We start from the raw sequence: 22,088 nt of genomic DNA, 5'->3' as shown, positions 1-22,088 counted from the left end.
TGACTTGTGTAATCTTTGTGTGTTTTTTTTATTTTTTTATATATTTTTTTTATTGATTTCAGAGAGGAAGGGGGTGGGGGAGAGAAATATCAATGAGAGAGAATCTTTGGCTGCCTCCTGCACGCCCCCTACTGGGAACCAAGCCTGCAACCCAGGCATGTGCCTTGGCCGGAATCGAACTTGGGACCCTTCAGTCCATAGGTCGACGCTCTATCCACTGAGCCAAACCAGCTAGGGCTACTTGTGTAATCTTTGAAACAGTCCTATCAGATAGTTACCATTATTATCCCATTTTATGGATGAGGAAACCGAGGCACAAAAAAGTCAAATACCCTACCCAAGGAAACAGTAACTGGTACAGCCTGTATCCAAAATTAGGCCCTCTGGCCCTAGCAATTGTGCTCTTAAAATACTCTCTCATATGAAAGGGCCAATATTTGGCTATCCTTGGCTTACACAAACAACAGTTTTATCCTGCTCAAGCCAAAATCACTTCTCTTCCGCTCCAGGACCCACCTCTTGTTCTGGTTAAACAAACCGAGACAGTGGTTCAAACAGTGTTTATTGAATGTAAAGTAACCCCAGCCCCATGGGGAAGAAAGTTCCAAGGAGAACAGAATAATACAGATTAAATACCCACCTGTGCATTCTCTCTCTCTCTCTCTCTCTCTCTCTCTCTCTCTCTCTCTCTCTCTCTCTCTCTCACACACACACACACACACACACACACACACCACATACATATCCAAACTCTTAACAGTGACGAATCAAACACCTGCTTCCTCCAGCCTAAGTGATGGCTGTTAACAGGTGGTTCAGAGGTGGGGCTCCAGAATGGGTTGTAATAGCAGCAGCCTGTCCCTCCCCGCCCTGCCCCAGAGAGCCGGGGTGCCTAGGAGGTAGGGGGCAACTCCTCCCCACTCTGCCGCAGACGCTTCTTGGCTCGGATCTCATTCATGGCCTCTTCAATGGAGCGTGTGTCCCTCTTGTTGGCCACGGGCACTAGGGACAGAGGAAAGGGTGGGGAGGGCCTAGGATCCCAGTGCCTTAGCCTGCCCTCCCCTGCCCTCCCCAGCTCCCACTGTGGCCTCACCACAGCCATAGGTCTTGTTGGCCTGAAGCATATGGGCTGCATCCTTGGCTGCCCCCTTGCCGATGAGGTGGCTGTACTTGTCCTTGTAGTCACTGGTGGGGCTCACTACCACGGGTCCCTGCTGAGCTGCCTCCTCCTCCTGCCGCTGGGCCAGCTCCTAGGGGTGCAGAAGTGGGGCACTGCTGCTCAGGGGTCTGACCCCAACGCCTCCCAGGAGGTGGGCTCCAGGGACTGCTAGGCATAGCTCACCTTCAGCTTCCGTTTCTCCTCCGCCTTCTGGGGGTCCCACTCCTCTCCACGACGGTAGGAGTCCAGCTCTTCATCTGAGGGTGCAAACTCCTGGGGAAGGAGGGATGATGGGCTCAAGGCTCCATGTACATGTTTCATCTCATTTCTCTCCCCCGAGGGGCACAGGCTGAAAGGGAGCGAGTGGGGAACCCAGGCCTTTTACCTTTTTGAAGATCATGACATAGCGACATTCGTCATCTTCTCCAAAGGAGAAGGATGTCAGGCCAGCCACTTCCACCACATCGTGTCTGGGAGGGGAGGGAGGACAGAGGAAAGAGTGTGTAGAGCCACGAGGGGCCTAGCACCCTCCTCTTGTGGGTTTCCACCCTGGACCTTCCATGCCAGCCTGGCCACCCGCTTCCTGCCTCCCCAGCCCAAGGCACTCACAGTATGCTTCTCTCTATCTTGTTCATCGGCTGAAACTTTTTCTTGATCTGCCCACTGTCTTGGATGAAATCGGATACCTCTTTCTCCATCTTGGGAGAGGGAAACGGGGAGAACATATGAGATGATGGCTCTGCCCCAGTATCCCTCTTCCTAGCTGGGCCAATGGGCCTTTGCCTCCCCACACCTAACCCAGCCTCCATGCCATCGGCTTCCAGGCTTCACCGCTTCTGAGACATTTTCAAAATCCCTGAGTTCTAATTCTAACTCATTGGAAATCCTTCCTGAGGCTGCCTTGATCTCTCCGGTTGTTCTCACCCTTTTACGAAACTCCACTTTCTGTTGTTTGTCTTGCTCCTGTAGTTTCTTCAGGCGGGCAGCCTGCTCTGGGGGTGAGAAATGGCAGCATGAGGCCAGGGCAGAAGCATGGGTGGGGAGGGTTGTAAGGTTTCAAAGGAGGTCTGGTGTCCACTGGGAGGTATCGGGCTGGGAAGGGAGGGCTACTGTTCATTCACCAAGCATTTATCGATTTTTTAACCTGGCACTGTACTAGGCCCTGGAGCACCAAGATCTGTAAGACACAGCTTTGCCCTTCAAGAGATCAGTTTAGGAGGAGTAGCAAAGATTAGAACTATGCTTAACCCCACTTCCCAATCTCACAGGAGAAACCAATTAACAAACATTTACTACCCACAATATACAAAGAACTATAAGGCACCTGCGGAGGTAAGGAGACCAGACTAAGGCCCTGTCCTTAAAAGAGTTCATCATCTCATTGTCTACATGGGAAAGAGGAAATTATTTAACTTCCTACCTATATTTTGTAACCCCTTCCTACGCCCCTCCTCCCCACAACTTCTCACTTCTACAGACAAGATGAAGCTGAAATGACTAATCTGACACCGTTCTCCTTTGAGAGTGTAGGTGTTCAAAATCATTTGTAGAGAAACTTCCCATCCTTACATCTTATGTTCCCTCTCCTCTCTTTTGTCATTTTAAAGCCTTTATATCCTTAAGGCCCATTTCTTCCACAGGATCCAACTAGCTCTAGCTGCACCGACCTTTTCCCATTCTCCTAATCACTCCATGCCTTTGCACATGTTGTTCCTTCTGCTTGAAATGCTTTTCCTCCTCTTGCAAACTTTGAGCTTCACCATGAGTCAGGGTTACTCACTTCTTCCTCTGGGGCCCACACACATTCGGCTCCGACATCCACTACAGCATGTGCTGAGAGCCAATCTAATATAACTTTGTCTCCCCTGCCATCCTGTAAGCTCCAAGGATGCAGGGACCCTGTTCACCTCCTCTCCTCTGTGGCCCCTGACCATCAAGGACTCTGACCATCAGTGGCCACTGAGTGTTCGATAACTGGTTTGAGTTCTCTGTATCTGAGAGGGCACAGGATGATCGTTCAGGTCATAGGCTTAAAAGCCACACCTGGATTTAAAACCCTGCCACTTAGTAACCCGGCGACCTCAGGCAAGTGATTAAACTCTCAACTTTGTCTTCCCAGGTAGTCATGGTGAACACGAACTAATTCCAACTGCCGGTTCCCATTATGCTCCCTCCTTCCTCAGAGCTTTCAAACACACATCTGCCTGTAACACTGCTCCCCCCCCTTACTCACTGGATTATCTACCCTTCACTTCAGATCTCAGGCCACCACAGACTAGGTTAAAGACCCCTAGGTAGTCGCTCTCAGAACTATTTTGCTTTCAGAGTACTTATCAAGCTGATTATTAAACTTCTATGTGATCGTTTTAATCAACGTGCATTTCATCAATGCTTTCAGACTGTGGGCTTCTGAGGGTACCCTGGCTCCTAGCAACCGTTCAGTAAATAATAGGTATTTCGATATTAAGCAGCACTTGAGCGCACTGAAGGCATGCAGCCTGCCCTGGCCCCTCGGGTGGGTGGGAAGCCAGGGACCGGGCCGGGGCTAGTCTGTGGTCTCCAGGCCTGCAGGGTTGGGGGATGGGGGCCTTCCCAAGCCACATTCAGTCTGACTGCTTCACACGCCACAGCGCGAGCAACCCAGGGGAAGGCTGCACCGCTGGGCCGACCGCGCCCTTCGCTGGCAGGCGAACTCCTGAGCCCGCCTGCAGGGAAGTTACTCAGAGAACGCAAGTGGGAGCCTACAGCCAATCGGACCCGGCAGAGGCATTTCCTCTCCAATCAACATCACGACCCACTCGGAGAACCGGGGAAAGTAAGGCTACAGACAGGAAGGGTTCGAAAGATGTTAAATAAAGTAGGCGGGGCATAGGACAGCGAAAGGACCCATCAACCAATTGGAGGAGCTTGAGGTGGGTGGGTGGGCCAGAGGAAGGTCTTTAATAGGCAGACCTTGAAGATGGCCAATAGAGGTGAAAGGATTGCGGATGGGCGTGTCCTGGACCCAATCAGAATGGGAATGGGTCGTGGGGACACTCCGGCCCGGAGTTGGGCGGGGCTGAGTGACCGAACACGCCCTCCTGCGACCCGAAGGCGGGCCAAGAAGCACCCGAGTTGGGTGGGTCGGAGGCAATCTGCCAATCAGAGCACGCCAGCAGCGGACAAGCGGGCCTGTTGGCGAATAGAAAACAAGGACTGCGAGGCCAGGGGAGAGGCAGCAGGCCGGCACTAGGCTTCGGGCAGCCAATCACTGTCCGCTGAGAACAGCGGGCGGGTCAGCAGCCCTTGTAGGGACTCTGGGGGGCCTATGAAGGGGCCTTTGAGGGGGTTTTCAAGGTTGAAGAGGCGGCACCGCCTAAAGGAGGACGAACGCGGTCCTGAGGACCGAATGAGGAAAAGTAGATGTGAATTTGGGGTCCTCACCTCGGGCCTTGCGCCGAGTCTCCTGGTCACTGAGGCTGGGTGGCTTTTCCATGGAGCTCAGGATGGAGCCCAGTAGGTCCGCCATCTTGGGAGTGACAGAGACGGGGCGGTGCGTCTTAAAGGGAAGGACGAAATGCCTTTAAGGCCGGAAACACGTCGGCGGTGGGAAACCTCGCACCGGCCCCGCCCAGGCGCTGAACCGGCCGGGCGCGCGGCCGCCTCTCCCGCCGAGGCCCCGCCCCGGCCCCCCTCCCCCGCCTTAGACAGAAGTCGGAGGCCGGCTGGTGCAGCGATGTTTAATGGCATCTCAGGAACTAAGCCCATGCACAAGTAGAAAGTGCTCGTGGGGCTGGCGGAGGCCCCTACAGCGTCCGGGAGCCGCAGCCCGGCCACGCAGCCCTCCCCGCGGCGCCTTAAATAGACTCTTCACTATACTCTGTATGTTACATATTTACAAACCCCTCCCGTCAGGGATGGGATGGGGTGGACTCCGCAGCGTGCTCCTATACAGTCTCCCCTTCGGCCCCGGAGGTGGTGGCCAGGGCCGGAGTGACGGGGGAGACGGGGCCAGAAGGGGAGGAAGCGGACGCAGACATGCGGAGTCGGTGGGGCACGGTGGGCCCTGAAACACGAGGGGCGAGCGCGGCGAAGGCAGGTGGGGCCAGGCCGATACATTCAGAGACGCGTCCAACAAATAAATAAGGCAATCCGGGGAAGGGGGAGGCGGGTGCAGGCCAGGGGGCAGCTGTGGACAAGGGGCAGGCAGGGCTCCGGAGCTCACGGCTGAAGATCCGGGCGTGTGGGGTGTGGGTCTTCTGGAGCCAGGGGCCAAAAGGGGGGGCACGGCCCAGCGGGAAGAGGAGCTGGGGTCGGGGAGGGAGTTCAGCACTTTGGAGGGGGAGGCGTGTAGAGACCTCGGGAGATCTCCAAACAGAGTGACGGGGAAAGCTGCCGACAGGGGGCTCCTCCCCCAGGGCCCTCTCCCTTAGGACGGCGGGGAGCGGCCTCAGAGTGGGGAGAGGTCAGGTGGCCAGTCCAGGTTGGGGAAGCCCTTCCAGCTCCTGCCTCTGCTTCAGCTCCCTCATCCTGCAGAGAAACAAGGAAGGAGTCAGAGGAGGCCAGCAGACCTGGGGAGGTGGGGGCTGATGGAGGTGGCTGAGCAGAATCATCCAGCAGGAGGAAGGATGGGTACCTGTGTCGGCAGCGCCGCAGGAATCTCATGATTTTCCGGGCTGCCTGGTCCTGCTTTTTGGTGAGAAAGGAGCCTCTGGCAGAAGGAAGAAAAGATGAGGAAAACTCACCCAACACTCAGGCATCCCATCCTCAGCCCTTTGGGACCCTCGCAAGGAAGGCCTGGGGCAGAACGAAGGGCTGGGAGTTGGGGGTCTGTGGGCCGTGGGCATGGGGGCGGCGGGCAGGCACGGAGGCTGGGGCGGGCCCCTACTTGTTGCGGGGCGGCAGGCTGCCCGTGGGCCGGCGGCGGTAGGAGCGGTAGTGCTGCTGGATGAGCACAGCTGCCCGGCGGCTCTGCTGAAATCGCTTCTGCTCATAGTAGCTTCGGAACTTGCTCTGGATCAGGATGGCCGCCTGCGTCATCTTCTTATAGAGAGCAAACTGGGGGAGCGGGGAGGAGAGGAGGCGGGCTGAATTGGAGGGACAGAAACCAAACCCCTGAGGGTCACCCCAAGTTCAGCTGGCGCAGGTCTCTCTCTCTCCCTAATCCACACGCTCGTGGAAAAGCTTGAATCACCACAGACCACCTCACACCCGGACCTCATGCCTAATACCTTAAGTGCAATCCAGGTCAGCTTGTGGAGAGAGAAGGGGAGTCAGGGCTCCAGCAGCACTCTGGATGCTCTGGGCTGGGGTGGGGGTGTGTGGCTGGTTCTGCGTTAGAGGAAGGGACTCACCTGCTTGTACTTCCGGTAACAGCGCTGGATCACAGCCGCCGCTACCTCCTGCTGCTCCTTCAGCCACCGGCCCTGAGGGGAAAGCAGAAAGCCTCAGCACCTAAAGGCCCACCTCACAGACGTGTGACCTGCCCTTCCACCTGGCCTGAGGCCTGAGGTCCCCTGACCTTCCGCCCAAGGCCACTTTGGGTGACTGCTCTCCCTCCCAAAGTCCTGGGAGCCCACAGTCTGCCCTGACTCAAAGATGGCGTCATTCTTTCCCGGAGACCTCCCGGCCTCCTGACCTTGTACTTCCGGAAGGCCGTCTGGATGACTCGGGCTGCCTCGTACAGCTCCCGCTGCTCGTGATCCGATAATGTCAGCAGGGCAAAGTCACTCTCCATCTTGCCACTGGCAGATGCAGAGAGAAACTCTGCCCAGGAAGGCGCTGGAGGGACCGCCAGGCGTCCCCGCTCAAAAGACAGCTCGCTGTGGGGGCAGAGAGAGGCAGTCATGGGCATGTGAAGGCCCTCTTGGCCCAGGGGGAGCTGTGAAGGGACAGCCCCACCAACGGAGCCTGGAGAGCATGCTTCAGAGCACAGCCAGTCTCGATGCCCTCAAAGGCCCGCAGGGCCTCTGCCGGGATGGGCCGTGGGCTGCGGGGAAGCCGCCTCCCCCTTCCCATCTCCCTTGGGACAGGAGCCCGGAGGCTCTGCCCTCAGCTGGTCACCTGGGAGGGGCGGCGCTGGGGAAGTGGTCCACGTTCTCCAGGTAGCTGGCCAGCCAGGACATGGTCTCGCTGAGCCCCAGGGCCCCTGTCCGCTCCCGCAGGGAGGCTGCCGCCTCGGGCAGCCCCACAAAGCCCTCTCGTTTGATCCGCTCCGGCGTGGCTTCGATGATTTGCTTGGCCAGGGAGATCATGTCCACCTGGATGGAGAAGCGGGGTGAGCCTTGGGGGTCCCCACTGCCAGGTGTTCCTGCCCTGACACAGCCGTAGCCTCAGTCCCCTTCCTGCCTTGTTTCTCCTCTCACCGCCAGATGAGGCATCAGGGATTGCTGTCCTTTCTAGCCCCGCCTTTCTCAGCCCCTATTACACATTCACGCGTTTGTACTTACGGGCCTCCGCCTGTGTGGAGACGTTGTGGAGAACAGGGTGGGAAGGACATACTCCAGATGGAGAGTCAAGCTGAGCAAATGAAGGACTTAGCCTCCCAGGCTGACTGCTTACTGTCCTACCCAGGCCGGGCCCATGCCAGCACATCATTCCCACAGGTCTGGCCCCGCCTGCCACCCCCACCCGCTTCAGCTCTCCAAGAACCAGCTCAGCCAACCACACGACGCCCCACGGAACGGCTCCAGCCTGGCTTCCACTCCAGTCCTGACCCTGCAGCACTTCCTGCTGGCCACGTGTGACACGGCCCACCTTGTGGAACCGCTAAGTTTTCTGTACTTACAGTGCTACCCTGCCCTCGCTGATCCAGCAGCCTCTCTAAAGCCCGCATGTCCTCCGGTTCTTGCTGCTGTTCCTAAAGAGCTGCTCTCATTTATTTAACCCATAAGCTCCTTAGCTTTCTCTATGTACAAGCTTCCTCCTCACCAAGTGCTTGCCAGGTACCTCTCCATCTTCCAAGCTCTCTCTCCCACAACCCTCCCAATTTCCCTCCATCACTCTGGTTCCCCAGGAAGCTTGTCTCTTCATGGACCAACAGGTAACCCCTACAATCCAGCTCTCACTGAAGATTCTCCCCAGATTTTTTAGCCTCTGATGCCTCATGACTTCTGAGTCAAGCTCTGGTAGAAGTTAAGCAGAGGATGACCTTGCTTGTCCAAAAAGGAGGGTAGATAGCTGCTGCTTCCCAAACTGAAGCAAGACTCCATCTGTTTCATGGACTAGCTGGCTCCCCCCACACCCACCCCCCACACCCCTCTCTCTAGCCCTCATAATTCCACCACGTGAGCAGTACCGGGATCACGTCCACAGCCGGGGGGCTGTAAGCTTCCTCTGGAGCAGCCCCTGCATCCAGGGCTGGAGGGGGAGGAGGTGGTGAGGGTGGGGGCCCTTTGGGGTTGGTGGCTTCATAGTCCATGAGGAGCAGGGGGGCCTCTGGGGCACCAGAGGAGAGCGGGCCTGGGGCCATCTCCATAACAATCTCAGAGGCTGGCAGAGGAGCTGGGGGGGGACTTCCGTCGGGGGCACTAGAATAGGCTGACGTGACAGAAAACGTGCCATCGGACAGCTCCGAGGGCGAGGAGACGCTGCTCAGACCTGGAAGGTAAGGGAGGAGGGTGAGGGCAGCAGGGACCGTCTCCCCTCCCTCGAGTCTCCCACCTGCCCCGTCTTTGCTGTCCGTCTCCCTGTCTGTCCGTTCCTGTTGGTATTATCTCCCTTCCCTGCCTCCTCCTCCATTTCCCCCCTCCCACACTTTCTGTCTCCCACTCTTCAGCTTCCCTGGCCTCCTGTCTCACCCACAGCCCCCCTTAAAAAGATCAGGGGTAACCCTCACCTGTGTCTGGACTGGAGGAGGGTGGCGACAGGGCTAGCGGGGGCTCGGCTGAAGCCTCCTGCCTCTGCAGCTCCTCCAGGCAGCGGGCCAGGCGCACGTGGCCCCGGGAGTGAGCCACCGACAGGGGCAGGCGGCCCAGCGAGTCGGGGATGCTCAGCGCCTGCCGATTCCAGCGGAAAAGGAGCACAGCAGCTTCCAGGTGCCCCAGGGCACATGCCCACATCTAAGGGCAAGGGCAGGAGGGGAGGCAGGCGGAGGTGAGGCCCGAGGCCCTTTCTCCAGGCGGCCCATCTTCAGTCCCTCGTCCTCCCCTTTCCTGCAGGTCTTCCCTGCAAGGCCCCTCCCCGTCTCCCCGCCCCACACGCACGGGGACGCCGCGCCCTCACCAGGGGAGTGCAAGAGAAGTGATCCACGTTGAGCGGGTCAACCTCTTGCTCCAAGTCCAAGCTTCCGGTCTCCACACTTCTGGAGGGTTTGGGGAGGGACAGCAGAGCCCAGTCAGGGACAAAGTGGGCCAAGTGGGGACATAGGAATGAAGGGCCCGGGAAGCCAGCTGTCTAGAAGCACGACAGTCAGTGGGATGAGGTAGTCAGAAATTAATAAATGTGATGGGGGCGGGGGGTGGGGGGGGGGGCGTTGTTGGGAGTGGGTGGAGAGATTGAACAAAAATGAAGGAAAAAGAGAACTCATGCCCTGTCTGGCTTGGCTCAGTGGATAGAGCATCAGCCTGCGGACTGAGGGATCCCGGGTTCCATTCCAGCCAGGGCCACGTGCCTGGGTTGTGGGCTCAATCCCCAGTGGGGGGAGTGTAGGAGGCAGCTGGTCGGTGGTTTTCTCTCGTCATTTATGTTTCTATCTCTCCTCCCTCCTCTCTGAAATCAATATATATATATATATATATATATATATATATATATATATATATATATACATACACACACACACACACATATATGAAGAAAACTCATGACATGGACAACAGTGTGGTGATTATAGGATGGGGGGTGGCCGTGGAAGCAGCAAAGAGAGGATCTATGGTGATGGAAAAATAAATAAATGTGAGGAGGGCAGGAAGTCAGTCTTGTAACTCAGGGGATATTAAAATTTCTTCCAACACACATCTTCCAGCCCCTCTTCCTTCCCAGTGACCCCAGCTCCCTCGTAGCAAGGCTTCAGCCCCCTGACACTTCTGTGCCAATGGCTGCCCAGTCCCCGCCCTGCTGGCCCTGCTCACCGCCACTGGCTCAGGGTCTCGATGAGGCGGGCGTAGCCCTGGGCAGCGGCCAGGTGCAGAAGGCTCATGCCCCGGAAGGGGCTTCCGTGGGCCAGACGTTCAGGACCCCTCCAGGTGGAGCGTGGGATCATGCTCTCCACCAAGACCACTACCCGGGCCTCGAACCCGGGCCCCTGGCCTTCATCCTGCAATACACACAACCTTATGCAGAGAACTGAGCATGTGGTCCTCTGGCTTGAGATGGCCTTGGCCATCCCATACCTGGCCTCTCAGCTTCTAACTCTGCCCTCCCACACTCCTCACTCCAGGTTCCCACCACACACCCCTCTGAAGGCCTGCCAGTTCTCCCAGTTCAAGTTCCTGGGTGTCCCCTACTCCCACAGCCAACTTCCTGCAGACCCTCTGGCAGCCAGATCTCACAGTCCCCCGCCCCTGCTGTGCCTGCACATCAGCTCAGATCAGTGCCACATCCACAGATGCCTCTCCCAGTCTTCTTCCTCCCAGTCTTCTTCCCTCAGACACTCAGGTCTCCCAGAGCACTGGACCCCAACCTCCTGGTCCCCTCCCCCACCGTCTCCTTCACCTCCACCCTTCTTCAGACCAGAAATAGTCTGAAGCCTGTCATGCCAAGAGGGTGCCCAGAATAGCCGCTCTTGCCACAGGGCGGGGGTGGGAGCAGGGTGACGTCAGGGCTGGGGAGGAGGGCCGGCTGAGGCGGTGGGGGACGGGAGAGTGAGAGCCATTTTCTTTAGGAAGACCCTCCTTCCGCTCCCTGGCTCCCTCATGGAAGTACCTGCATCGGAGGCCCGTCAGGACCCTGGCCAGGTGCCTGCCCAGCTGCCGCGATCTCTGCCATCCGCTTCTCCATCTGCTCCAGCCGCTCCAGTATGGACATCCGGAACTGGTTGTCTGAGGGGGAAGGGGATGGGGGCTGTGGGCAGGGTCTAGGCGATGCCCTTAACGCGAACGGGACCTATCCCAGGGCCTGGGAGGTAAAGACGCTGAATCACGTCCTTACCTCTGCTCCTTTCCCCACCCCCCTCTGAAACTCGGTCCTTAAGCTAGGGCTCTTAACACTACTCATCGACCCAGGCAGGACCAGAATCCAGAACCACAGCTGTGTCCTCCGAGGCAGACACAGGAGGAATTCCCACATAGTATCCCGCCTCGAACTGCTCCAGGTCGTACACACACTCCCTCAGCCGGCTCCTCGGGGAACCAGGGAAAGGCTGTCCGCTCTTCCCCAGGCACTACCTCTGTCCCCCATGCTGGGGCTGAAGGACTCTGTTAGCCCCAAACCGCTCAGGAACTGTGATTTGAAAAGCACCGCCCCTTCCTCCTGGCCCCCCACAGCTGTCCACAAAGAGGATGGCGGGGAGGGAACGTGACAGAGATGGATAGCCATCCATTCCTCCTCCTCCCCTCACCCCATGCACAAATACACACGCGCGCACACACACATCCAAAGCTATATCTGTCCCCTCTTGAGATCACACAAGGACAAGGAGGAGGGGCGGGAGGGGATCAGAGCCATGGAAAAACAAGCATCAAGAAACAGGCTGGAGGTCAGGGATGTGCTGAGATGCTAGGCAGAAGGGGCCGAGGCACGGAAGTGATGGTGGGGAGGAAGGTGGAGAAGGATGAGCAGAAACCCTTGTATAAGAGGGAGGAGAGAGAGCAGAAAGGCTAAACAAGATAAAGAGAGGAGAGAGAGGATGAAGGAAAGCTGGGGACTGTTCCAAACAGCAACAAGGAAGAGAAGGAGAGGGACAAGTGAAGACTCTGGTCGAAGGAGAAATGAGGGTGGGGGGGAGCGATGGTGTAACTGATTAGGCAGGGACAGGATAGGAAGGCGAGGGGCAGTCACCGCAGGACAGACAGAGCAGGCCCGGGAGGCCTGGCAAGATCCCATGGTAGGCTGCGGGGCAACCCACACACAGCCCCCTGAAGGGGCCGCTCGGGGCGGTGAGCCAGGACGAGCCGGAGGGAGACAAGCAGGCATGGCGGGAGACACCGCAGGGTGACCGCAGAACTGAGGCACCCGGAGGCGGCAACAGAGACACCCAGAGGAGAAGACAGAGAAGCGCACACCCTGAGAAAGGCAGCAGCGGAGGGAAACAATTTCTCAAAGCCAGTGCTGGATTTAAGCAAATACACACAGCCCAGCCAGCACAGCTCAGTGGCTGAGCATCGACCTATGTATTCGAGACACCCATACATATCAAATATGAACCAGGAGGTCCCGGTTCGATTCCTACCCAGGACACATGCCTAGATTGCAGGGTCGATCCCCAAGGTGGGGCATGCAGGAGGCAGCCCATCAATGATTCTCATCATCGATGTTTCTCTCTCTTTTCCCCCTCTCTGAAATCAATAAAAATATACTTAAAAAATAGACACATACACACGCATGTTTGCACTTCTTTGTGTGTTTGTATGAGAAAGTACAACATGCTATTAAAGTGGTAGATATTACTGAGTAGTAGTATCGGCAGTTTTCACTTTTAGGTTGTGCTGTTCTATAATTTCCTGTAGTAAATACCCATCTTTATGGAGAAGAAAACAATACAGGTCTATATGCATGTACACACTCGCACATCCTATATAGACTGCCCTCGGCCCTGTCCCCGCTCCCGCCTCTTTGGGGCGGAGAAGGCAGGACAAGACTGCGGCAAACGGGCTCCAGACGCACAGGGAAGAGGAGGGGAGAAAAGCTGCCGCCGCATTTAGAAGCGGGAGCTGAGAAAGGCCGGTACACGTGGGCTCGGTGGTGGCCCTGAGTGCTGAGGCGTGGAGGAGTGTCATACTCAAAGCCTGTGGGGCCCGACCCTGGGGATCAGAGGCCTCGCTACTTACCATCTAGGGACAGCCAGTCGAGCTGAGTACTAGGCAGGGACAGGAATCGGCGGGCTCGATACTCAAAGAGCACGGAGGCAGAAAGGGGTCCCTCCCGCCCGGCCACCTGCAAAGACACCAGCCCGACCTCATGGGCTGGGGAGGGCAAGGTCAGTGAGAGGGGCTCTCTCCCCCAGCGCCTTCGCTGGCCCTCCGTGTTGGAGCCACGGACCGTCATTTCACAGTGAGCCTCCCGGCTCCCCTGCTGTGGGCCAACAGGCTGCTGGCTTCGGGGGGAAGGGGGCCTTGCACTAACTGGGAAGGGATTCCTTTCCTTTGAGAACTCAATACCCGCTACGGGCCAGCGACCCCTTGGACTCTGGACCCTGGAATTAAGGATGTTTGTTATTCGGCACCAAGGCCTGGAAGCCGAGGGCCAACAGACTCCCATACTTGTAAGTAATTTGATGGAGTGTAAACCCCCTGGTCTCCCAAAACCAGTGTCCAGACGTCATGGCCCCGTTGCTAAGATGGGAGGAAGGAGAGCTGGCTGCTCACCAGCGGTGAGAGCAATGTCCCCGCTATGGCCTTGGAAAGGGAGCCATCAGGCCCTGGTCCCTGGCGCACCACCTGTGCACCACTGAACAGGGCTGTTGAGATGGGGGAGAACTCACACATCGGTGACAAAGCTGCCACCGTGCCACTGGGGAGCCTTTGGGGTTCACAGTGAGGCGGGCTGACTGCTGAGTGCAGGGTCGGGGGCAAGGGTGGTGGCTAAAGGGCAGAGACTAGAGGTTGTTCTGGCAGTGACGTCCAGACCAGCACTGCCTAACAAAACATTCCCCAACCGAAACCGGTTTGGCTCAGTGGATAGAGCGCTGGTCTGCAGACTGAAGGGTCCCAGGTTCAATTCCAGTCAAGGGCATGTACATTAGTTGCGGGCACATCCCTGGTATGGGGTGTGCAGGAGGCAGCTGGTCGATGTTTCTCTCTCATCGACATTTCTAGCTCTCTATCCCTCTCCCTTCCTCTCTGTAAAAAATCAATAAAACAAAGTTTTTTTTTAAAAATTGCCCAATAATGGAAGGGATTATCCGCACTGCTCAATAGGGCAGCACTGGCCAGGTGGCTGCTGACCACTCAGAATGGGGGTAGTGTGACTGCGGAACTGAATTTTAAATTTTACTTAGTTTTCATTGACTGCAACGGGCACAGGTGGCTAACGGTTACTGTACTAGATGGAAGCCAATGTCCTTCGATCGGAGGAGACCAACAGCTCTCCCTTTTCATTCTTCCAAGAGCTGGACTCTGGCTCTAAGGCCGGAACAGACATCAGAGACTCCCTGACCTTGCAGGAGGGGAGGCCAAGGACCCGGGAAAAGAGCAGACGTATCTGAGGTCACAAGTCCAGGAAGGAGCAGATTTCTTGGACCAGAACCCAGACCTTCTGACACCTGAGCCCAGGCTCATTTGCCTGCTGGAGGACGTGGGACTCAGCCTCAGGACTGAATGCTGTGAGCTCTCAGGAACAACTCAACAAGTCTGCCCCCAGTGCTTCCAGAAGTCCTAAATGCCATTAGCTAGTCCCTCCCCCCACTCGTCCCCATCCCCATACCGGGACAGTAGCAGCGTAAGACACCAGGCTGGACAAGTGATGCTGGCACTGCGATGTGATCGAAGACACAGGAGTAATGCTCGGAGGCCTCCGTCCAAGGACCTGTGATGAGCACCTTGACCCCACCCTGCAGACAGAATCAGAGGGCCCTGTGGCTAGAGCTCCGTTGGTATTCACTCACTCACTCACTCAGTAATGTAGACTCTCAGGCCCTGTGCTAGAATCTGGGGGTACAAGGACTGGACAGGACCCCCTGGGGTAAGGTCACCTAGTCTGTCCCTCCTCCCCAATATCCCTGCCTTCCTCCTAAGCCTGCTAGCCTCACCCAAGGCTACTGACTCATTTGCAGATAGCTGTCATCAGGAGGAAGTCCTTTTTTTAGGCCCCAACTGTAGTTCCTCCTTCCCCTCATTAGGGCAGCATAAAGCAGAACTTCCCTACTAATGAAGACACAGTCTTTTAGCTTCCCACAGTCTGCAATCACATCCCCACTATGGCTTCTCTTCTCCCGCAATAAGTGGCCCCAATCCCCTCCCTGTGAACGTCACCAAGGGAATGAGTCCCTGGGCACCTAGGGGCTCACACCACCACGTGGGATGGGAAGGGAGGGAGAAGGGTGAGTCAGAAGGACTATGGAAACAGGAAAGAAGCCACACTGTGGAAAAATACAGGTTGGGAGGACTAAGCAGCCATGGCAACTAGGCCCCATACCATGGGGTAAGAGAGACTCACCTCTGGGTAGGACCACTCTGGGGAGAAGTCGGTGATGGTGCTGAGAGCAGGTGAGAGCTGCGGGTTTGGGGCAGGGATGCCTGGAGCCTCCTCGCTGATGAGCTCTCCCATAAGGTCTGGGAATGACGAAAGACTGAAGGGCTCCAGCTCGCCGGCCCCACTGGCTCCTCCAAACAAGGCCTCCCCTCTGCCTACCCTGCCCGATGGCTCCGAGGGGGCAGGGGAGGGGGGTGGGGAAGGAGGGGGGGAAGGTATGGGTGGGGCAGGCCCCTGGACCTTAAGGTCCTCTCCACTGTCATCATCTTGAATGAAGAAGCAGTTTCCTCTTCTCCCACCCCCTACTGATGGTGGAGGGGGACCCCGAGCAGCTGCCTGGGGCTCCAGGGCAGCAGCAGGCTCTAGGGCAGGACAGGGCTGATGGGCAGCCTCTGCCTCCGGGAAGTCTGGGCTCACCCCCTGCCCCCCTCCATATGTCTGGCCCCTCTGGGGGCTGTTGAGAAAACGATCAGGGTCAAAGGCAGGGCTGGGAGGAGCTGGTGGGGCAGAGGGCTCCGAGCCGACAACCACTGCCAGGCTCATGGGCGGGTGCGGGTCAGCCTGGGGAGCCAAGTGCCTGGTGGGCGTCAAGCCCCCAGGACGCTGCTCCAGCCCCGTCAGGAGGAGGATAGCGGTGCCTCCCCGCGACGACCCCCCTCGAGAGGTGGGAGGGCTAGGTCTGATCTCTAGGGGTTCTGCAAAGCCCGAGGAAGAGGAGGAAGAGGAGGAAGAAGATGGGGAGGTATGTGCCTTGGGGAGCTCTGGGGGAAGTGGGGCTGTCAGGGGAGGGGGCTCAGGGGGGTGGGGATGGGGGATGGAGGTCAGGGTTAAAGCGCGGGGCTCCACTTTGGGAGAGATGATGCGGTGTTTTGTGCTGCTGCATTTGTGCGTAAGGCTCCCGGAACCTGGAATGGAAAGGGGCAGGGAAGAGAGAAGGGATGGGACACATCTTTCTCCATCATCCCCAGGCTGGGGTGGGGCCAGGGCTAGTCTGCTCCCCAACTCTTCCTCGGTGCAGGCCCTTTGCAGGAATCCCGATCTTCCCACAAATTCCTCTTCACCCGGACCCACCCCCACCTTTCCCCACACCTTCATGCAGTGGCTGGGACTCCGCTATATACTAGAGCTGTAATACTGATTATGGCCACTGCGGGGCAGCAGAAATACTCCTCCTTCCTCATGTTAAACAGGACTGAAGGAGCATGGAGCGGGAGAGGCGGGGACAGAGGGCTTGAAGGAAAGGTGAGAAAAATAGGTAACCCCCCCCCCCCCAAAAAAAAAAAAGGACAAAAGAACAGAACTACGGGGTACCAATTAGGAGAAAAGCTAAGGCTGGGTCTAAGTGGGAGTGCTGGGGTGGAAGGAGTTGCTAAGAGTAGAAGGCAGAAAAAAGCTGGGCTGCCAAGACTCAAGAAAAAGGAGCCGGGGTCAGTGCACGCCCAGATGGGAAGGCATGCAAATCCCAGCAAGATAGATACCCCCCTGGCTTAAGTGCAGTGTGGCCAGTCAGGACGAGAGCTCCAAAGTCGGGGTCACTCACCAAGGCCCCCGCTGCAGAGACAGGCATGGGTTCGTGGTGCAGGCTTGGTCGGGTGGGTGTCCAGGATCTGCTGCACCAGCTGCTCTACAGAGAACTCCTCCGTCCCGTTCCCACAGCTCCACTTGATGCCATGAACTAGGGGAGAGGTGGGGGGAAGTGCTATGGGACCCCCACAAAAGTCCCCAGAGAACCTCCACAGCTCGGCTCCTTCAAGCACCTGAGATGCTCCAAGACTTCTGGCCAAGGGCACAGAGGCCAGCAGCCTCGAGACTGCTTGCATCTGTAGTTCACAGCTGTCCCTTCTCCATGTGAGAACTCGCCAGGAGGCCTAGCACCCCCGCAGGAAAGCTCCCTCTGGCTTAGACGGACATGGTCACCCCACAGGCTCCTGGTGCCTCTGGGAGGGCCCTGTTCCCACTCTCCCTGGGAGTACCATCCTAGCCCTGCTGCCTTACACATGGGCTTCAGCTGTCCCAGCAGCTCCTCCCGGGACCACTTGAGCCACTCTCGCCGGTCGCTGCTGATGGAACAGAAGATGGGGCTGCAGCCCTTTCCACAATCCTCCAGGGCGGGGACGTTCAGGTAGTGCACAAGGACGATGTCCGGGTTCTGAGGGCACAGAGCACGATGGGGCCCTGAGATCCAAGGGCTCGGCTTCCTGGTCTCCACTTTCCCCCCCCGGAACCCCCTACTCCATCCCCAAGTTCTGGTTCTCTCTATCCCAAACTCCCCGCCACCCAAGCCCCTTTACCCACTCAGAACTAGCCACCCTTCACTGCGCCCTTCCAGACTCCATGTCCCTCAAAGAGCCAGGAAGAGGGTGCCTCCCTGAGCGCTCCTGCCCCCGTCCTTACCTGGAGCAGCCAGTAGCAGCGCCGGTGGAATGTGGGGACGATGGAAGAGTGAACGTAGCAGCCATAGAGACACTGCCAGGAGACAGGCTGGGGTGGGGGGAGGGCTAGTCTGCTCCCCAACTCTTCCTCTGTTCAGTCCCTTTGCAGGAATCCCAATCTTCCCACCAGTTCCTCTTCACCCCGACCCACCCCCATCCCTTCCCCACCCCTTCAAAACCCCAGCCCCCCCCAGTCACGGGTGAGAGGCAGGAGGAGGGCACACTGGGGCCCGGGCCTCAGGATGAGGATCACATTTGAGATATAGGACTATCTGGAAATCCGAGGGCGGGGCAAGAACACAACTGAGATGAGGAGCAATGATTCGGGGAAGATAAACCTGTGCTTGGACCCCCGAGGGAAATGCAAGTGAGGTGAGGGGGCTGGGCATTGGTGTCCTCCAGGGGAGGCACACCCTAAGGGCTGCAGAGCCGGGATGTGGAGGGAAATGGGGTGTGGAGGGTGGGCTATCAGCCAGCTGATGCAAAGCGAGTGAGAAGGGAGGGTGGCGAGGCAGACAATGGTCCCAAGTCCTGACAGGGCTGGAACCCAGCTAAGGGCTGAGAAGGGCGGGCCGTGGCAGGCGAGCAGGGTGCCTCGCTTACCTCCATGCCCTGGACCTTCAGCTTCATGTGGTCCTCTCGGGTGGTCTTCCCATCCTTCCGCTTCTTCCAGAGGTAGCCATCCTTCCGGTATTTCACCTTCTTGCGGTTGTAGAGGATGATGGAGCCATTCTGGGGCCTGAAGGCGGTAGGTAGGGTTGGCCTTGAGTTCCATGAACAAAACCCAGGACCCCTGCCACTCGCCACCTTCACGAACTTTCTCACCTTGTCTTTGGGGCACAGGACAGCCACTCCTCATGCTTCTCAAAGGTGATCAAGTAGGATGCAATCTCCTGTGGAAGAGGAGGCACTCAGGTGGGTGTCCCCTGCAACCAGTCTCAGACTGGCCTCTTGGCCACCCCTCGGGGTCTCTCTCTACTGAATTCTGGCCGCTAATGGAGGATGCTGCCAGCTCTCTGGACCCAGCAAGGCTCGCCCTTCTCAGAATCCCAGGTTCCATCGCAAACAAAAGTCTAACCTCTGGAATTCCATCAGCCTGACTCCCTCCCTCCCCTCCAACTGGGGCTTTTACCTTGGGGCCAGACCCAAGCTCTTCGTCATTCTTTGTTCATCATTATTTTACTCTCCAAATTCCACTTTTGTGCCACTTCCTGACTCAGAAAACTTCACCAGGAATTCCAGATTTTTCAGCCTGACTCCAAGGTTCTCCCTGACCAGGGATCAAACCATCGCTCCTACATTCACCTACCACTGCACCTACCATCCCTGCCAGACTGAACCATTGATTCTTCCCTGAACTGAGCAGCAAAATATCCTCAGTGTTAGTGCTGTACAAGTCTGAAGGGCCATGTACACATCTTTGAGTCGGGAAATCCTAGCCATTCATAGACCAAATCCCTTCCCAGAGCTCCATGAAGTGCTGCTGACCTCTCTAGCCCTAACAATCACACACACACACACACACACACACACACACACACCCCTTTTGACTGACAGTCCTCTTCTAATCCAATAATCAAATCAATTATGATCAACCACCAAGTACATACAAAGCACTGGGCGGAGGGAGCACAGAAGGTGTGTAACACAGGACGTGCCCTCCAGAAGGAGCAAGCATAAGTGGTGGTTAAAAGAGGAGCTCTGGCCGAAACCGGTTTGGCTCAGTGGTAGAGCGTTGGTCTGCGGACTGAAAGGTCCTGGGTTTGATTCCGGTCAAGGGCATGTACCTTGGTTGCGGGCACATCCCCAGTAGGGGGTGTGCAGGAGGCAGCTGATCGATGATTCTCTCTCATCGATGTTTCTAACTCTCTATCCCTCTCTCTTCCTCTCTGTAAAAAATCAATAAAAAAAAAAAAAAGAGGAGCTCTGGCCGAAACCGATTTGGCTCAGTGGCAGAGCGTCGGTCTGCGGACTAAAAGGTCCCGGGTTTGATTCCGGTCAAGGGCATGTACCTTGGTTGCGGGCACATCCTCGGTAGGGGGTGTGCAAGAGGCAATGTTTCTCTCTCACCGATGTTTCTAGCTCTCTATCTCTCTCCCTTCCTCTCTGTAAAAAAATCAATAAAATATATTAAAAAAGAAAAAGAAAAAAAAAGAACTCTGGAGCGAGTCAGAAAAGCACATGGGGTAAGTCATTTCCTCATCTATACCATGGGGATACCCGTGCTTGCTCTAGAGATAGCATCATCAGAGCTGCAGCACGAGATAGTGGAGGTCAAGTGCTTAACGCAGTCCCTGGTTTGTAAGAAACACTGTAGAGGTGGTGGCTATTATTCTTACTCAGGTGGCCATGCCAAGAAGTGAGTTCCTACAAGATGCAGGTCTTTATACCTCCCCTGGGCCCCCCAAAGAGCGGGGAACAGTGCTCTGCACTTGGGAGACCCTCATTCCCTCTCACCAGGCCTTGCTACGCCCCGATCCCCCAAGCTCCCTAGGAAACCTCATTTGTATTCCACCGCAGCCGCTCTGGAGGCAGCAGTGGACATCGAGGAAGACACTCCAACAGCTTCTTCGGGAGGAAGATCTTCAGGTGGTGGCTGTTCTCTGGAGGAAATCAGAAAGGAGGGCTCAGGGTGCGGGCCCAGGGCAAAGGGCTGAATCCAGAGCACTGGGGGGACCGGACAGCAGGGAGTCCGAGAACCACAGGCACCACAGGGCCGGGAGGGAGGGAGGTTGTGTCCCAAGTGGGAACCTGGATTGTCAACTCACCAGCAACCTCGGTGGTGTCCTTGGTACTCATGGTGAGGGCTCCAGGGGCAAGGTCACCCCTGGCCGGAGGGGCCGGGGGGAGGGGGAGTCTGTGCTGGGATAAGAGAGAACAGGTCATGGCCGAAGCCCTCACCCTTATCCAGGGTGAGGTGGGAGAGGCAGCGCAGAACTGGGCCGTGGGAGAGAAGAGGAAGAGAGGAAGGAAGGGGATAGGCTCTGATGTGAGAGTGGGGGAGGGGGACAGACCTGGTGCCAGGAACCAACGTGAGCGGGGCCCACGGCAGAAGAGTAATCAGGAAGAGTCAGTAATCAGGGTGGAGTGGGGGAGGGTGGGGGAGGGGAGACACCGACGGGACTGGCGTCCTACAGCGTAGGCTCTGGAGGAGGCTGGGGCTTTGGCGGGGTCAGGTCCTGGGGACTGGGACTCAGGGCATCCGGTCCTTGGAGAATGGTTTGGCAAATGAGAGCCTGGATGCTGGGGGTTGGGCGTTGGGCAGGAGATCTAAGTCCAGTGGAGAGCGAGGCCTTAGAAGACACACCCTGAGTCCCTTCTCTATTTGATTTTTCCAAGAGGAAAGACAGCTCTGACAACCTTTCCTCACCTCTCGCTCTGGTCCAGCATGGTCAAGGCCTAGGACAACCTGGGATAGTCACCCACGACCCAGCTTCCCACCCTCAGGACAATCCGGAGGCTGACAGCCCTCTCCACCCTTCACCTACCACCCTCCCCAGAAGCCTCTGCTGCCCCGGCCTCCAGCGGACCCTACCCCATCTACACCCAGCTCCAGCCCGAGCCCCCGCCCTCCGGGGGGAACAGATGGAGCTGGAGGAGGCTGTCAGTGCGGGCTCCGCCAGGTGTCCGAGGATGAAGGGGGGGGAGGCCCCTCCGAGCTCGGCTGCGTGGGTTGGGGTGAGGACTCCGCCCAGGGCGCAGGTGCACAGTCCGGGCGAGGCCGCCTACTAGGGTGCCGGGCGGGCCCAGGGCGGCCCCCCGCGGGGGGCGGTGGTCCCCAGAGAAGCTCGGAGCTGGGAGGGTCCTGCCTCCAGTCCGCAGGGAGGGAGGGATGTTCTGGGGAAGCTGCGGAGCAGAGTCCGCGGGCGCGCGGCGCCCGAGGGGCCGCGGGGGTCCGGGGGTCCCCTAGGCAGTCCCCGCGCGCAGGTCCGCGGTGGGGCCCTGGGCGGAGCGGCTCCCGGCGCGGGGGAGGAGGACGGAAGCGGGAGGAGCGGCCGGAGGAGGGCGGTGGTCTCCGCGCGGCGCCGCGGCGGGGCGGGTGGAGCGGCGCCCCCTGGCGCGGGGGCGGGGAGGCGGGCCAGAGGCCCTGGCTCTTACCTCCCGGGGTCCCGCAGGTGACGGCGGCAGCGGCCATTCTACCCCACACCGACCCCCCCCAGCGCCGGCTGACAGCGGCGTCCGACGTCACTGCGCACGGGGCGGGGCTCCCAGTTAAGGGAAGAGGGTCG

The 22,088-nt window shown here is 57.8% G+C and overlaps 2 protein-coding genes across 7 annotated transcripts; both read right to left on the bottom strand.

Annotated features, from left to right (window-relative positions):
- Window positions 1-545: 545 nt before the first annotated feature.
- SPAG7 (sperm associated antigen 7) lies at window positions 546-4,806 on the bottom strand. The gene is made up of 7 exons (XM_084863318.1): window positions 4,583-4,806; window positions 2,084-2,151; window positions 1,769-1,857; window positions 1,545-1,629; window positions 1,343-1,432; window positions 1,094-1,250; window positions 546-1,002 (listed from the first exon to the last, which is right to left on the bottom strand). Exons 1-7 carry the CDS (start codon window positions 4,665-4,667, stop codon window positions 893-895), a joined length of 684 nt encoding a protein of 227 aa, XP_084719444.1. The 5' UTR covers window positions 4,668-4,806; the 3' UTR covers window positions 546-892.
- Window positions 4,807-4,864: 58 nt separating this feature from the next.
- On the bottom strand, window positions 4,865-22,038 carry CAMTA2 (calmodulin binding transcription activator 2). Of its 6 annotated transcripts, none has more exons than XM_084863245.1 (23): window positions 21,958-22,038; window positions 20,628-20,721; window positions 20,359-20,462; window positions 18,685-18,752; window positions 18,463-18,598; window positions 17,822-17,908; window positions 17,423-17,576; window positions 16,968-17,102; window positions 15,392-16,332; window positions 14,660-14,786; window positions 13,066-13,200; window positions 11,003-11,118; window positions 10,210-10,394; window positions 9,362-9,440; window positions 8,976-9,198; window positions 8,436-8,737; window positions 7,202-7,398; window positions 6,777-6,960; window positions 6,493-6,564; window positions 6,370-6,390; window positions 6,027-6,196; window positions 5,775-5,849; window positions 4,865-5,668 (listed from the first exon to the last, which is right to left on the bottom strand). In XM_084863245.1, the coding sequence occupies exons 2-23, from the start codon at window positions 20,656-20,658 to the stop codon at window positions 5,605-5,607; spliced, it is 3,606 nt and encodes a 1,201-aa protein (XP_084719371.1). In that variant the 5' UTR covers window positions 20,659-20,721; window positions 21,958-22,038; the 3' UTR covers window positions 4,865-5,604. The 6 variants fall into 6 exon arrangements, with proteins under 6 accessions (XP_084719371.1, XP_084719373.1, XP_084719372.1 ...); XM_084863247.1 differs by having other exon boundaries at window positions 17,822-17,893; XM_084863246.1 differs by having other exon boundaries at window positions 20,628-20,716; window positions 21,958-22,036.
- Window positions 22,039-22,088: the final 50 nt, after the last annotated feature.

This window comes from Pipistrellus hanaki (assembly GCF_964339955.1).
Source record: "Pipistrellus hanaki genome assembly, chromosome: 16".
Classification (NCBI taxonomy): Eukaryota; Metazoa; Chordata; class Mammalia; order Chiroptera; family Vespertilionidae; genus Pipistrellus; species Pipistrellus hanaki.
This window is presented reverse-complemented; position numbering and strand designations above follow the sequence as displayed.

Bases quoted from the DNA above. Each gene is read 5' to 3' on its own strand.
- SPAG7 (XM_084863318.1), bottom strand. From the start codon at position 4,667: ATGGCGGACCTACTGGGCTCCATCCTGAGCTCCATGGAAAAGCCACCC. The intron at 2,152-4,582 runs GTGAGGACCCCA...TCTCACCCCCAG, and splicing joins GACTCGGCGCAAGGCCCGAG to AGCAGGCTGCCCGCCTGAAG. The intron at 1,003-1,093 runs GTGAGGCCACAG...CTCTGTCCCTAG, and splicing joins CAACAAGACCTATGGCTGTG to TGCCCGTGGCCAACAAGAGG.
- CAMTA2 (XM_084863250.1), bottom strand. From the start codon at position 20,658: ATGAGTACCAAGGACACCACCGAGGTTGCTG. The intron at 17,577-17,821 runs GTAAGGACGGGG...CTGTGCCCTCAG, and splicing joins GCTGCTACTGGCTGCTCCAG to AACCCGGACATCGTCCTTGT. The intron at 6,961-7,201 runs GTGACCAGCTGA...CTGCCCCCACAG, and splicing joins CCCAGCGCCGCCCCTCCCAG to CGAGCTGTCTTTTGAGCGGG.